We start from the raw sequence: 16258 nt of genomic DNA, 5'->3' as shown, positions 1-16258 counted from the left end.
TGACGTATTGCGGTAAGCGTGTCGACTCATTTCCGTTTCCGGTGCTTGTGTGTTGGTACCGTGTTGTGCTGCTCTCGCTAAATAACAGTTACATTTGTTTGATTACAGCGGCCAACTGTTCGCTAAACACTTATTCTTTACAGTAATTTTGCCTAAGCACTCACAGTTCTTTCCATCTTTTAGTGACTGCTGTTCAATCTCATAGTTGTTCTAAAGTTTTGGTAACTGACGCTACAGTACTTTAGCTTAGCCGTTAGCGACTTTAGCTTAGCAGCTAGCGATGGCTTCTCCTTCTCCCTCTCTCTCTCCTACTTTCTCCTGCTCGGTGTGTCAGATGTTTAGTTACTCCTCTGCCTCCTTTAGCGGTAATGGTACATGTAATAAGTGTAGTTTATTTATAGACATGGAGGCGAGGCTCAGTGATTTAGAAGTCCGGCTCCGCACCTTGGTAGATCAGTCTTTAGCTACTGTAGCTAGCCAGTCCCCGGTAGTCGGTGCGGAACGGCCTGAGTTAGCCTGTGGTAGCCGTCCCCCGGCATCCCCTGTGCAGCCAGGAAAGGCTGGGTGACTGTCCGAAGGAGGAATAGTCGTAAGCATTCAAAGTCCACGGGGCATCATCAACCTGTTCACGTTTCTAACAGATTTTCCCCACTCAGCGACACACCCGCTGAGAAACCAACTCTGATCATTGGCAGCTCCATTTTGAGAAACGTGAAGTTAGCGAAGCCAGCGGCCATAGTTAAGTGCATCCCTGGGGCCAGAGCGGGCAACATTGAGTCTTATTTGAAACTGCTGGCTAAGGATAAACGTAAATACAGTAAGATTGTTATTCACGTCGGCGGTAATGACTCCCGGTTACGCCAATCGGAGGTCACTAAGATTAATGTTGAGTCGGTGTGTACATATGCAAAAACAATGTCGGACACCGTAGTTTTCTCTGGACCCCTGCCAAATCTGACCAGTGATGACATGTATAGCCGCATGTCGTCATTCCGCCGCTGGTTGTCGAGGTGGTGTCCAGCAAACGATGTGGGCTTTGTAGATCATTGGCAGACTTTCTGGGGAAGACCTGGTCTGATCCGGAGAGACGGCATCCGTCCCACTTGGGAAGGAGCAGCTCTCATTTCTAGAAATCTGGCCAAGTTTATTAGTGGACCAAATCCATGACAACCCAGAGTTGAGACCAGGAGGCAGAGTCGCAGTCTAACACACTTCTCTGCTCCTCCATTTCAGGAGTTACTTAGTGAAAATCCTATAGTGACGGTGTCTGTCCCCCGACCATTGAAATTATTTAAAAAGGTAAACAGAAGAGGAGCTGTGCATAAAAACCTCTTAAAAATTAAAACCACAAGAGCAATAGTGCAAACAAATAGGAGAGTTAAATGTGGACTCTTAAACATCAGATCTCTCTCTTCTAAAGCTGTACTAGTAAATGAACTAATATCAGATTATGATATTGATTTATTTGGTCTTACTGAAACCTGGCTGGGTGATGGAGAATATGTTAGCCTAAATGAATCCACCCCTCAGTCATATTAATACTGACATTCCTCGAGGCACAGGCCGAGGAGGTGGAGTTGCAGCTATCTTCGACTCTAGCCTACTAATCAGCTCTAAACCTAAACCAAACTATAACTCATTTGAAAGCCTTGTTCTTAGTCTTTCGCACCCAAGTTGGAAATCACTGCAACCAATTCTCTTCGTTATAGTGTACCGAGCACCTGGCCCGTATCTGAATTCTTATCTGAATTTGCAGAGTTTTTGTCAACTTTAGTCCTTAAAACGGACAAAGTTATTATTGTAGGAGATTTTAATATTCATGTGGATGTTGAGAATGACAGCTTCAGTACTGCGTTTATCTCTCTGTTAGATTCCATCGGCTTCTCTCAGAGTGTTCATGAACCGACTCACTGTTTTAACCACACCCTCGACCTTGTTTTGGTGTATGGTATTGAAATTGAACATTTAGTGGTGTTCCCACAGAATCCCTCTTTATCCGACCACTGTTTGATAACTTTTGAGTTTGTATTGCTGAACTACTCGCCATTGGGCAAAAATTTCTATACAAGATGTCTGTCTGATAGTGCCATAGCTAAATTTAAGGATGCGATTCCATCAGCTCTAAATTCAAAGTAACAGGACTCCTATGCTAATTTCAGTCCCTCCCAAATCGATCATCTTGTTGATAGTGCTGCAGGCTCGCTGCGAATGACACTCGACTCTGTAGCCCCTCTAAAAAAGAAAATACTAAAACAAAGACGGTTAGCTCCATGGTATAATACTGAAACTCGCAAATTAAAGCAAATATCGCGGAAACTTGAGAGGAATTGGCGTTCCACCAAAGTGGAAAATTCTCGTTTAATTTGGCAAGATGGTCTTAAAACTTATAGGAAGGCCCTCCGTAATGCCAGAGCAGCGTACTACTCGTCATTAATAGAGGAAAATAGGAACAACCCCAGGTTTCTTTTCAGCACTGTAGCCAGGCTGACAGAGAGTCACAGCTCTATTGAGCCAAGTATTCCCATAGCTCTCAGTAGTTACGATTTCATGAGCTTCTTTAATGATAAAATTCTAACTATTAGAGACAAAATTCACCAAGACCTGCCCTCAATTGGCACCGACTTATCTCTTAACTCAGGAACCTTAGAAACAGCTGTAGAACCAGATACATGTTTAGACTGTTTTGCTTCCCTCAATCTTTACCAACTAACTTCAATAATTTCTTCATCTAAACCATCAACCTGCCTCTTAGACCCCATCCCGACTAGGCTGCTTAAAGATGTTCTACCCTTAGTCAGCACCTCTATACTAGATATGATCAATCTATCTTTATCAACAGGCTATGTACCACAGTACTTTAAAGTAGCTGTAATTAAACCTCTTCTGAAAAAGCCTAAACTTGATCCGGATATTTTAGCCAACTATAGACCTATATCTAACCTTCCATTTCTCTCTAAGGTTCTGGAGAAAGCAGTTGCTAAACAGCTGTGTGACTTTCTATAGAGCAATAGTTTATTTGAGGATTTTCAGTCAGGATTTAGAGCTCATCATAGCACAGAGACAGCACTGGTGAAAATTACTAATGACCTCCTTATTGCATCAGACAAAGGACTTGTCTCTGTACTGGTTTTATTAGATCTTAGTGCTGCATTTGATACCATTGACCATCAGATCCTATTGCAGAGACTGGAATATTTCATTGGCATTAAAGGAACCGCTCTAAGCTGGTTTAAGTCCTATTTATCAGATCGATTTCAGTTTGTACATGTTAACGATGAGTCCTCCATGCACGCCAAAGTTACTCATGGAGTTCCTCAAGGATCTGTCCTTGGACCAATCCTCTTCACTTTATATATGCTTCCTTTAGGCAATATTATCAGGAAACATTCCATAAGCTTTCATTGTTATGCAGATGATACTCAGTTATATCTATCGATCAAGCCAGATGAAACTCATCAGTTAGCTAAACTTCAAATGTGCCTTCAGGATGTTAAAACCTGGATGACCTGTAATTTTCTAATGTTAAACCCAGATAAAACTGAAGTTATTTTTCTGAGGCCTAAGCACCTCCGTGACGCATTATCTAAAGATATAGTTTCCCTGGGTGGCATCGCCCTGGCCTCCAGCACCACTGTGAGGAATCTTGGAGTTATCTTTGATCAAGACATGTCGTTTAAGTCTCACATTAAGCAAATTTCAAGGACCGCCTTTTTTCACCTACGTAATATTGCGAAAATCAGGAACATCATGTCTAAAAATGATGCAGAAAAACTAGTCCGTGCATTTGTTACTTCTAGGCTGGATTACTGCAATTCCTTATTATCAGGCTGCTTGAAAAAGTCTGTTAAGACTCTTCAGCTGATCCAGATTGCTGCAGCACGTGTTCTGACAGGAACCAGGAAAAGAGATCATATTTCTCCTGTTTTAGCTTCTCTGCACTGGCTTCCAGTAAAATCCAGAATAGAATTTAAAATCATTCTTCTTACCTACAAAGCTCTTAATGGTCAGGCACCATCTTATCTTAAAGAGCTCATAGTACCTTACTACCCCACCAGAGCACTGCGCTCCCAGAATGCAGGGTTACTTGTGGTTCCTAGAGTCTCCAAAAGTAGACTAGGAGCCAGAGCGTTCAGCTATCAAGCTCCTCTCCTGTGGAACCAGGTTCCAGTTTGTGTTCAGGAGGCAGACACCATCTCCACATTTAAGAGTAGGCTTAAGACTTTCCTCTTTGATAAAGCTTATAGTTAGGGCTGGCTCAGGTGAGTCCTGAACCATCCCTTAGTTATGCTGCTATAGGCCTAGACTGCCGGGGGATTTCCCATGATGCACTGAGCTCCTCTCTCCTCTACTTTCTCTCCCTCTGTATGCAACCTCATCCCATTATTGCATGTTACTAACACAACTTCTCCCCTTTCCGGTAGTCTTGTGCTTTCTCGTCCCTCTCCTCTCTCCTCCTGTCACTTCCTGCAGGTGTTTCTGGCTCTGGAGCTGTGGAGTCTGGATCTGTGGTTGCAGGTCACCTGCTGCCCCCGTGTTCCTGCTCGACACCCTCTACTGCAACGACTATTGTTACTAGTCCTATTGTTATTATTGTTATTATAATCATTAACATTACGATTGTTATCATTAACACTACTATACATATCTATACCATTTTTCATTTAGTCTGTAGCAACATCACCTTTACTGTCTGTACTGCCTCCCTCCCCTCTCTCTCTCTCTCCTCTCTCTCTCTCTCTCTCTCTCTCTCTCTCTCTCTCTCTCTCACCCCAACCGGTCGAGGCAGATGGCCGCCCACCCTGAGCCATGGTTCTGCTCGAGGTTTCTGCATCTTAAAGGAAGTTTTTCCTTGCCTCTGTCTCCTAGTGCTGCTCTTGGTGGGAATTGTTGGGCTTCTGTAAATAACATCATAGAGTACGGTCTAGACCTGCTCTTTATGAGGCGCTGTGAGATAACTGTTGTTGTGATTTGGTGCTATATAAATAAAATTGAATTGAATTACTAATAATAAATAATATCTAACCGTCTCATCTCTGACTCTCTGCAGTCTGAGATGTTTGTCAGATGTTTTAACACGTGTCTTAGTTAGTAAAATAAGGAAATAAAGATTCCCTAAAATCCTCCATCTATTAAAAATAAATGAACAGGCAGGACTTGAATATTAAATGCTTCATTAAAAGGCATTGATCTCGGCTACAATATGCTCAGTAAAAATAACACTAACACAGATTTATTTCTAACACACTCAAAAAAATTATATTATAACAAACTGCAGCCTGACACATGCACTTAATAAATAACTGTATCACCAGCCTCATACTGAAACTAATTATATGGATACAGGAGTTAAACAAACTCTTAATTTCTTAGACTTTCACTACGACTATGTAACTGATGAGCTTTTTCTAAATTATGCTATTTTAATTTCCCTTAAAGTCACTAAAAGAAATATTTTAAAATGTACTTTTCTACTTTAAAACTTCAACATTACAGAGAAGCCTACTTGTGGCCCAGTGACAGTTTTCCATGTCACACAAACAAAATATGGTTTGGAAAGCAGCAAAAACTCATCTTGTTCCAAAGCTGTGTCAAGGTTTTTCCCACAGAGGCAATAAAACCTCACTTCAGAGCCGCACTGAGAGGAGGAGCAAGAGTATACGAGGAGAGCTGCAACGTCACATTTCCTCTTATGAAAGTGAAAGTTAGTCTGAGTGTCAGCAGAGCTGCAGTCGAGACAAGTCTCTCTGTTCCTCTCGAAAGAAACATTCAACTGAATCCATCAGGTTTTTCTCAACAAAACAGCAGAATCTCTGCCAAACCCTGGTGAGTACACGGCCCTACAAAGCCAAAATGCACTGACTCAGTATTTGGTCAAAGTTCAGTTCAAACCAGAATCTGACTGTTTTGTTTTACCAGATAAAAGATATGATATCATAGAAATGTGTCATTTTTGATATGAATAGCATGTACAAAACTACAAAAGAGAGGTAAAAACCAAATCACAGTGACTGCACTCTGACTGCATCTTGTTACAAAAGTAATTACAAACCTGAGCTCTACTCGGACAGGAAGTACCTCTCGGGGCGGTTGGCAGTTTTTAACTGAGCTCCATCTTTTCTTCTGCACATTTAATGTGCCTGATTCTCTACATCATCATCCTCTCTCTCTGTGCCTCTTCTTTGTGTCCAAGCTGACTCTCTCCCTCCCCATCTGTTGCAGTATCTTCTGTATATTTTGTGTGTATATGGTTTGTCTTATTAAATCTCCTTTTTGTTTCCTATAAACATGTACAGTTTAATGCTTGCTAATGTATTAATAATCAGATTTAGGCTCGAAAATAATATTTATTATATTATATATTTTTTGTAATAATGAGAGAAACTAAATTTTTCCAGAGGCAACCAAAGTGTATGTTTTGGAATAAAAGTGTCATGGTTTGGTTTAGTTGAGTTATTTCCTGTTTTATTTTGAAAATATCCTTTCTTATGTGTCCTGTGTTAATTCACTTCCTGCCTCTGTGTTTTTCCCACCTGCTTGATTGTCTGCCTTGCTGTAATAATTTTCAACCGTGTCTGGATATTCTCCCCTCACTTGAGCATTTAAGTCAGTGAGTTACCCTTGTTTGTTGTCATTTTGTCTTTGTCTACTGGTCAATCATCCCGGCCCTTTTCTCAGTGTGTTGGATTTCTGCCTGTAATTTGTTGGACTTCTTTTGAATTCTTATGACTGCCCAGCGCTCCAGAGATTCAGCTGAGACTTTGCTGGCTACGCCCCTAAGACTCCGTTGCCCTGTTTCACTAAATGACCACTATTTTTGTCTGGTCGTGTTAAGTCGCGGTCCTGCTGACTAAAGTTGCCTGCTCACATTGTGGATTTATTACTTCATTTTCTTAGTAAATGTGTCCCTTAGTTGGCTGCAATATACACTGAACAAAATTATAAATGCAACACTTTTGGTTTTGCCCCATTGATCATGAGCTGAACTCAAAGATTTAAGACTTACACAAAAGGCCTACTTCTCTCAAATATTGTTGACAAATCTGTGAGCACATCTCCTTTGCCGAGATAATCCATCCACCTCACTGATCAGACAGCATGGATATTGCACAGGTGTGCCTTAGGCTGGACACAATAAAAGGCCACTCCAAAATGTGCAGTTCCATCACACGGCGCAATGCCACAGATGTCGCAAGTTTTGAGGGAGCGTGCAATTGTCCACCAGAGCTGTTGCCCGTGAATTGAATGTTAATTTCTCTACCATAAGCCATCTCCAAAGGTGTTTCAGAGAATTTGGCAGTACATCCAACCAGCCTCACAACCGCAGACCACGTGTAACCACACCAGCCCAGGACCTCAACATCCAGCATCTTCACCTCCAAGATCGTCTTGAGACCAGCCACCCGGACAGCTGCTGCAACAATTGGTTTGCATAACCAAAGAATTTCTGCAAAAGTGTCTGTCAGGAACCGTCTCAGGGAAGCTCATCTGCATGCTTGTCGTCCTCATCGGGGTCTCGACCTGACTGCAGTTTGTCGTCGTAACTGACTTGAGTGGGCAAATGCTCACATCCGATAGCGTCTGGCACTTTGGAGAGGTGTTCTCTTCACGGTGAATCCCTCTTTTCACTGCACAGGGCAGATGGTAGACAGCAACACCAGATACTGACTGCCCCCCCAAGACAGTGAAACTGCACATTTTGGAGTGGCCTTTTATTGTGGCCAGTCTAAGGCACACCTGTGCAATACCCATGCTGTCTGATCAGCATCTTGATATGCCACACCTGTGAGGTGGATGGATTATCTTGGCAAAGGAGAAGTGCTCACAGATTTTGACAGTTAGTGAAAAATATTTAAGATAAATGGGCTTTTTGTGTACATAAAGAAAGTCTTAGATCTTTGAGTTCAGCTCATGATGAATGGGGCAAAAACAATTGGTGTTGCTTTTTTAATTTTGTTCAGTGTAATAAAATAATTTAGGACGACTCCTTATATTCCACTAATCATTGATAGATTTTTAAAAAAAAATTATTTGTAATAACAGTTTTGTTTTTTTACAACATTCTGTCCTCAGAGTGTGGATATGTCTGCTGCCAGCTGTCTACTGACTGAAGATCAGTTTCTGTGCTCCATCTGTCTGGATGTGTTCACTGATCCAGTCAGCACACCATGTGGACACAACTTCTGTAAAACCTGCATCACTGAAAACTGGAATATTAATGTCCTGTGTCAGTGTCCCAACTGTAAAAAGCTTTTCTACACAAAACCTGAGCTGCAGGTCAACACTTTCATCTCTGAGATGGCTGCTCAGTTCAGACAGTCAGCTCAACAGAAAGCCAGCAGCAGCAACTCAGAGCAACAAGCTGCCAAACCAGGAGAAGTTCCCTGTGACGTCTGCACTGGAACCAAACTGAAGGCCCTGAAGTCCTGCCTGGTTTGTCTGGGTTCCTACTGTGAGACTCACCTGAAGCCTCATCTGACAATGGCAGGCCTGAAAAGACATCAGCTGATCGACCCTGTGGAGAACCTGGAAGGCAGGATGTGTACGAAGCACGATAAACTGCTGGAGCTGTTCTGTAAGACCGACCAGATGTGTGTCTGCATGCTCTGCTCTGTTTCAGACCACAAGACACATGATGTTGTTCCTCTGAAAGAAGAATATGAAGGAAAGAAGGCCGAGCTGGGGAAGACAGAGGCTGAAACTCAGCAGATGATCCAGAAGAGACGACTGAAGATTGAGGAGATCAAACGCTCAGTGGAGCTCAGTAAGGAAGATGCAGACAGAGAGATAGCAGGTGGTGTTCAGGTCTTCAGCGCTCTGAAGGAGTCTGTTGAGAGAAGCCAGGCCGAGCTCATCGACACGATCATAGAGAAGCAGAGAGAGACAGAGAAACAGGCTGAAGGCTTCATCAAAGAGCTGGAACAGGAAATCTCTGAGCTGAAGAAGAGAAGCTCTGAGGTGGAGCAGCTCTCACGCTCTGAAGACCACCTCCACCTCCTCCAAAGCCTCCCATCCCTGAACGCTGCTCCACCCACCAAGGATTGGACAGAAGTCAGCGTCCATCCACCTTCATATGAGGGGACTGTGAGGAGAGCTGTGAATCAGCTGGAGGAGACGCTCAGTGAACAGATGAAGAAGCTGCTGGAGGCCGAGCTGAAGAGGGTCCAGCAGTATGCAGTGGATGTGACCCTCGATCCTGATACAGCAAATCCCTGGCTCATTCTGTCTGATGATGGAAAACAAGTTAAACATGCTGATGTAAAGAAGAACCTCCCAGACAATCCAGAGAGATTTGATTATTGTGCTATTGTCTTAGCAAAGCAGAGTTTCTCTTCAGGGAGATTTTACTACGAGGTTCAGGTTAAAGGGAAGACTAAATGGACTTTAGGAGTGGCCAGAGAATCGATCAACAGGAAGGGAAACATCACAGTGACACCTCAGGATGGTTACTGGACGATATGTTTGAGAAATGAAAGTAGGTACTTTGCTTTTGATGACCCTCCAGTCTGTCTCTGTCTGAAGTCTCGGCCTGAGAAGGTGGGGGTGTTTGTGGATTATGAGGAGGGTCTGGTCTCCTTTCATGATGTTGATGCTGCAGCTCGTATCTACTCCTTTACTGGCTGCTGCTTCACTAAGAAAGTCTATCCATACTTTAGTCCTGGTCTTAACGATGGTGGTAAAAACTCTGCCCCTCTAATCATCTCTCTTGTGACCTGTCAATCACACTGAGTAGAACAACTATTAGATTTTCTACCATTAATGTAATATATGTATATTTATTGGTCATGTAGATTGTATATTTTGATGATTTCTAATTTTTATTGTGTGTTGATGTGTTTGTTTCTGTAAATATTTGTGTTTAAAGTGTTAAGCGTTAGTGTTATTCTATTAACTGCATTACCTGCCTTCCAGACTGTTAAATCATCAGAATACAATGTCAGAAATAGGAAGCATTTATATGTTCCTTAAAGGTCTGTATGCCAAATAAAAAATGTTTTATTGTCTGACCATTGTTTCTGCAACAAGTGTTGCATACTTGCACAAATTACTGACTACATAGCTCTGTGACTTACAGTACATTAATATTTACTCATTTCACAGAGGATTTTATCCTAAACGACTTACATTTATGAACAACATACAAGCATCTTTAAAATAAGAGATCTACTATTAACAAGAGATACTAGTAAGAACAGCAATAATTCTAGTGAGAGCTATTAACACATATGACATCAATGGGATTAATTACTAGGGGAAGCTATAAGAGTTAACAAATAGTACAATCAAGAAATGTGAATTGTAATGAGATAGAAGAAGAAGAGCACAGGAAGGGCATCTTGGAGGTTAAGGGTTAGAGGTGTTATAAGAGGAAGTGTTCTCGGAAGAGATGAGATTTCATGGGAGCTTCTTAAAGTTAGAGGGACGCCCCCGCTCTGATGGCTTGCAGTAGCTCGTTCTACCATTGTGGTGTCACAGATTGCTTTGTGTGTAGGGATGGCAGAGCCAGGCGGTGTTCATTGGAGGAGTGTACTGGCTGAGAAGGAACAGAAGACTTTGTTATAGAGTTTAGGTAGATGGGAGCAGACCCAGTAATCACTCTGTATGCAAGCATTAGTGACCTGATTCGGTTTCTGGTGGCAATGGGTAGCCAGCGGATGTCCTTCAGTAGTCGAGTGACATTAGTCCTTTTGAGTTGATCAAAAACTAATCCCACATTTATTGCACAAGCTGAAAGATAGGAGGGAAATAGTCGAAGCAAGAGATTAACCACGGCCTGTACCAGAAGCTGGGTAGCATACTGAGTTAGGATGGGCAAAACTGGGAGACATGGCAACATGGTCCGAGAAAGACAGCTTCTCACCACCTAGGTTCGGGTGAGGAGGAGCCAATTTGTAGTTTGATGTATGGTGGATAGATTGGTTGGCAGGGATGACCAAGAGTTCAGTCTTAGAGAGGCTTAGCTGAAGGTGGAAAGGCTTCATCTTTGCTGAAATGTCAAAGAAACAGTCGGTGATCCGCGCCAAGACAGTTGGGTCATCTGGCAGAAAGGACAGGTAGAACTGTTTATCGTCTGCGTAGCAGTGGTAAGAAAAGCCATGCAAGCAAATGATCGTCCCTAGTGCTTGGTGTAAACTGAGAAGAGAAGGGCCCCTACCCCCAATCCTTGGGGCACCCCTTTGGAGAGGCACTGAGAGGAGGACAATTGCCAAGACACATTGTAAGAACACTCAGAGAGTTAGAATTCAAACCACAGGAGTGCCTAGCCCAAGATGCCCATTGCCAAGAGTGCAGATAGCAGCATGCTGTGATCTTTAGCCGATCTTAGGGTTTCTGTCACAGACAACAGAGCCGTAAAACCTTGAAATGGATCAAGGAGGCTATTCTGTGAGACTAACTCTGTGCCCGGTCTGAAGACAACCCTTTAGATAGCTTTGGATCAGAGATGGGGAGTTAGAGACTTGGACTTGAGTGCGACTTAAATCGCACACACAGTGACTTGAGACTAGACTTGAGACTCGTCCTGAAAAGACTTCAGACTCGACTCAGACTCGAGGCGCGGGACTCGTGAACAATGTTTATTTTTAAGAAACATCTGATGAGCTTGCTGTTATTCCCTCCCAAAGTTACCTATAACCTGCCTACGTAGCATCTGCTGCTTGCGGCCGCACGTGAGAGAGGACAACAAACACCGGCAGCTGCTGTGCCATTTATCATAAACTTTGGCTTTAAAACTTCATACAACAAGACCCAAACAAAGACGAGCTGAACGCAAATATGTGGTGAGTGAACATGTTTAGCTCAGTATTGGCCATCTAACGTTTGCTTGCTTCTTGCTTCAGCTACGAGCTATGGAAGGTTTGCTCTGACTGTCGTTCGTTATGAAAAGATGAACGAGTGTTTGTTTACTTGCCAAACTTGTGGTGGTCGATTAACGTAATCATTTACGTCCTGCTGGCTGCCATCATCTTAGTTATTGCTATTGGCTAGAAAGAGGTTACAGGTTTATTGTTGATCATGTAGCCTTATAGTTTTATTTAGTTATAGCCTAACATTACACTTGTTTGAGAGTCTGCAGGGTGTGTTGACTTACAGTAGTTTAAGCTGTCATTGATTGCATTGCACATTATAGTTGTGCTCTGTGAAAAACAGGTTACAGTTTATTGTTTTGAGAGTCAGGAAGATGTGTTGACTTACAGTAGTTTATAAGCTGTCATTAATTGTAGACGCATTGTACATTAGGCTACATGGTTGTGCTCTGTAAGTTAAAAACTTTTTAAGATTTATTGTTGATTATGCAACGTCACAGTTTTATTGACTTACAGTATTTAATAAGCTGTCATTAATTGCATTTCACATCACATGGTTGTGCTCTGTAAAAGAAAAACAGGTTAACAGTATTCCTTATAGCTATGAAGTTTTATTAGCAACCTGGATTGAATGCAGCAGGTGATACAACATTCATTATAACCACGAGAGACTTGACTTGGACTCTAGCTCAAAGACTTGTGAGCATCTCTGCTTTGGATAGAAATGACATAAGGGAAATCGGCTGACCACCATAGCTGCAGGGACTGCAGGGGTGGGATATATAAACAGCGCCGTAAGACACAATCTACCTCCTGTAGACTGCGTGAGCTTAGAACAATGATTAGGCAAAAGGTGTGTGCAACCAGAGAACAACAACTGCGTGCGCCGGACCCGGCGCCTGCCGTCGCCTTGCTCATGTCATGGTGATGTGATTGCAGCGCCAGGTGTTGTGCCGAAGTCTGCACCTGTTAAAGTAGACTTGCCCCCCGCCACAGTTACGCTGTCATTCTGTGGGAAACACTGCTTATGATCATTGAGTTTAACATTTAAGCAACACTGAAACTGGAGGTGATGGAGCAGTGGATAAGACGCATGCCTTCAACTCCCCACTGGAGAGTCCACCATTGTGTCCCTGAACAAGACACTTAACCCTCAGCTCCAGAGGTGTGCGACCTCTGACATAAATTTGAATTGTGAGTCGCTTTGAATGAAAGCGTCAGCTAAATGAATAAATGTTAAATGATGGCAGAAAAATGTCAGTTACGCAGCTAATGAGTCATACAAAATGCAACACGGGGCTCCTAAAGTGGGTCTGCTAATTAGCTGCTGCATCCTGACAAACAACCACAAACAATGAGCAGTAATCAATATGCAATCAATCTCTCAACAATTATTGGATAGATTGTCTTGGTTCCCAGAGAATGAATATCTGCCTCAGTGGGGTTATAGATGGAGGGGTAAGTGCTGTTTTCACTGTCTCCATCCAGAATCACTCTGCCGTTCCAGGGATCATTTGTTTTCAAACCTTCATTTCACACAAATCTAAACCTTCCTGGTTAGATAAAGACCTAGGGTTGAGCCTTCAGGTTCCAGCAGCAGTGTCATTGTGGAAGAAACTGTGGATTTGCTGAGCTACAGCCTGACCCACAAATGGCTCCAGCTTGGTGTCGGCGGCGTGGCAGGGCTTCTGGATGCTATTGTGTAGGACGGCCAGAGTGTTGACCCTGCCGACTCCGGGGACCTGCTGGACCAGAGCCAGGAACAGTGGGTCCAACAGATGAGACAAACTCATCCTCCTGAAGGAGTTCATTCGGCCAGTCAAACATTATATAATATTTATCATGTTATTTCACTCTCCTTTGCAGTGTAGATCCTTTTTGGGATGTTGCAAGCGAGAGCCAACAATCTTAGGTTGCTCTGCTCCTACTAGTTCTTCATATTGTAGAACTTCACCTTTAATTCTGTCCTCGCTTCCCTGATTGTGCTTTTGACCTCGGGATTTCTGTGCTTCTTTTCTCCTGTCTTTCCTTGTTGCCTATCTTTTGTCTGCCATTGGCTCCTGGAGTGAATTTTGGAGTTTTAGCTATTTAAAATATTACATTTTCATATTATAATACATTTTTTAAAGGGAATTTTACTGGAAATCAAGGGTCACTGTTCATGATGCCACACCAATTTATGACATCATATGATCTATATGACCCTTTCCCCCCCCCAATCAGATGCTTTGCCAGTGATGAATAAGCATTTTTGGGTTATTTTGTGTGTTCCTCGTCAATAAGTTTATTGCTAACTGTGGCAGTTGTCCCAGTTTCACAACACTCACCCTACTTCAGTTATCTCTGGGGGAAATGTCACAGCAGCAGTACACGAACGCACCGCATAGTACAAATAAAAGTAGATGCCCTTTTAAGCATGTGCATTCAAACAAGTGTGCAAATTGCAGATTGTAAAAAGGATTTATTCTCACCAAGACAGGAAACCCCCCTGCCTCCCCCCTCCCAATGCACTTGCATGTTAGTACGTGCATGAAATGACCAAGTTAGCGGGAGATTCCTGGCGGCAGTGCACATATCAGAACAAAGCAGGCAGCTCAAAATGCTCCAAAATGGACATTACACCACGCCTAAAAAGCCTAACTCTGAATCTCAATTCACTTTAGGTTCTACTACAGCCACACATCAATACACGATCAAGACAGCCCGCCTACCTCGTGGCTCCGCAGACGTCAACATCGTTGTCCAAATATCAGAAAACGCTAGAGGCCCATGTGTTGACAGTGTCATGCATGAATTGCATGCACCTCCAAGTACTGCTTTTAAACGCTAGAATATCCTTTGTGGGGTTCATCGGTGATAAATGAGTCGACGTATATATATTTTTTGAATGTTTATACTCGTTAATATTTTGTTACATGAAGTATCATTCATTGAGATTCAGCTAAAAGATGTGGTGATAACCGTGTTTGATCAATGAACACTGCAAAGTGCCAGAAAAGCATTATGTAGCCTACTGTCAAGACGATAAATTTAGTATTTAATTCCCCCCGTTGTGTGTGGTCCATTGTCCTGAAAAATCCCTCCCGCCGTGGAGAAACAGCAGTTTTATTTCTTTTTGATAATTGAGATTGTAGAATAATCTGTGTGTTGTGAGTGTTTTGAAAATGGTAGGCCTACATGGTTTGAGTAGTCCCGTATTGTCAACTCTAATGCTAGAGCAAACTAGAATTAAGATCCGTCTCTCCTGTCAGTAAGCTAGCTACAAGTGCTGTTTATAATAGAGTCGGTTTAGGAGTTGGTTCTCATCACTTCAGGCTAATCACTTACAGAAACGGCAGTAGCGATAATAACTAGCCTATAGGATAGCCGGAAAAATTCCCCATCAATAGTGCCCACCCATTAAAAATAATTGCCCCCCTGCTGAGCTCAGACTGATGCCGGCTCTGCCAGAGAGCTGAGCAACAGGAAGATATGGCTGAGGAATGAAAATGAGTACAAAGCTGCTGCTGGTCCTCCAGTCCGTCTCTCTCTGAAGTCTCGGCCTGAGAAGGTGGGGGTGTTTGTAGATTATGAGGAGGGTCTGGTCTCCTTTTATGACGTTGATGCTGCAGCTCTTATCTACTCCTTTACTGGCTGCCGCTTCACTGAGAAACTCTACACATACTTTAGAAGTGCTACAGCTGAATTAGGTCCACCTGGCCTTGGAGGGCAGTGCACAACTGCGTGCCCCTGAAAATGGGAAGTCCACAATTTATAAATTAAGGTGGTGTATAAAATAGATGCAAGTATGTGCAAGTAGAAAGGCAAGTGGGAATGTGATACAAACACAACTCAGACAGAATTTACCTGAAATTCAATGTGAATTCCAACTCAACTTCTTGGTGGTTGTTGTGAACCTCAGGGGGCAACTCCCAAAAGGGAAGCGAGCAACAAGGGTCCTTTTCAAAGGTAACTAAGGTATCACACAAAACAACGCAAAGTAGTGAAAGCAAACTAGCAAACAAGCACACGGTGCAAACAAAAACAGTAAATCACTTATCCACGGGACTCCCACTGTTGTCACTGCTGGTTACGGTCTCTGCCAACTGCCACAGGCTCGCCGCAGACTCCAAACGCTCAGCGACACGGTCTCTTTTGTTGTAGACCACCATACTCTCAACAACAGCAGCTTCCTTCACCAGAACTTATACTCTCCACTGATTAGGAGAGTGGAATCAGCCGCGCTCCTCAGGTTGCTGCTGCAGCATTGGGGGCGGGGCAAGGTGCTGCTGGTGGCAGAGAGGGAAAACACACAAGCACAACATCCCATATCCACATAAACGGCCCACGGGGTCGTGACAGTTTGAATAATACCTATTCAAACAACAAACACCGGCTGGCCATAGTTCACTCACTGTAGAATATATGCAAGTTTCTCTTGGCAGTCCTAATGAATTCATTCGTGTGCCAGTTTT

The 16258-nt window shown here is 43.0% G+C and overlaps 1 protein-coding gene and 1 long non-coding RNA gene across 2 annotated transcripts; one reads left to right on the top strand and one right to left on the bottom strand.

Moving 5' to 3' along the window:
- The first annotated feature begins 5678 nt into the window (after positions 1 to 5678).
- LOC119894052 (E3 ubiquitin-protein ligase TRIM21-like) lies at positions 5679 to 10005 on the top strand. The gene is made up of 2 exons (XM_038706548.1): positions 5679 to 5823; positions 8071 to 10005. Exon 2 carries the CDS (start codon positions 8080 to 8082, stop codon positions 9724 to 9726), a length of 1647 nt encoding a protein of 548 aa, XP_038562476.1. The 5' UTR covers positions 5679 to 5823; positions 8071 to 8079; the 3' UTR covers positions 9727 to 10005.
- A 4676-nt stretch (positions 10006 to 14681) lies between these two features.
- On the bottom strand, positions 14682 to 15776 carry LOC119894072. Its single transcript, XR_005442866.1, has 2 exons — positions 15651 to 15776; positions 14682 to 15533 (listed from the first exon to the last, which is right to left on the bottom strand). It is a non-coding gene; the product is annotated as an uncharacterized LOC119894072 (long non-coding RNA).
- Between the last annotated feature and the right edge of the window lie 482 nt (positions 15777 to 16258).

The sequence above is a fragment of the Micropterus salmoides genome, unplaced genomic scaffold (assembly GCF_014851395.1).
Source record: "Micropterus salmoides isolate LMB-PRFRI ecotype aquatic unplaced genomic scaffold, ASM1485139v1 Ms_hic_scaffold_8, whole genome shotgun sequence".
NCBI lineage: Eukaryota > Metazoa > Chordata > Actinopteri > Centrarchiformes > Centrarchidae > Micropterus > Micropterus salmoides.
This window is presented reverse-complemented; position numbering and strand designations above follow the sequence as displayed.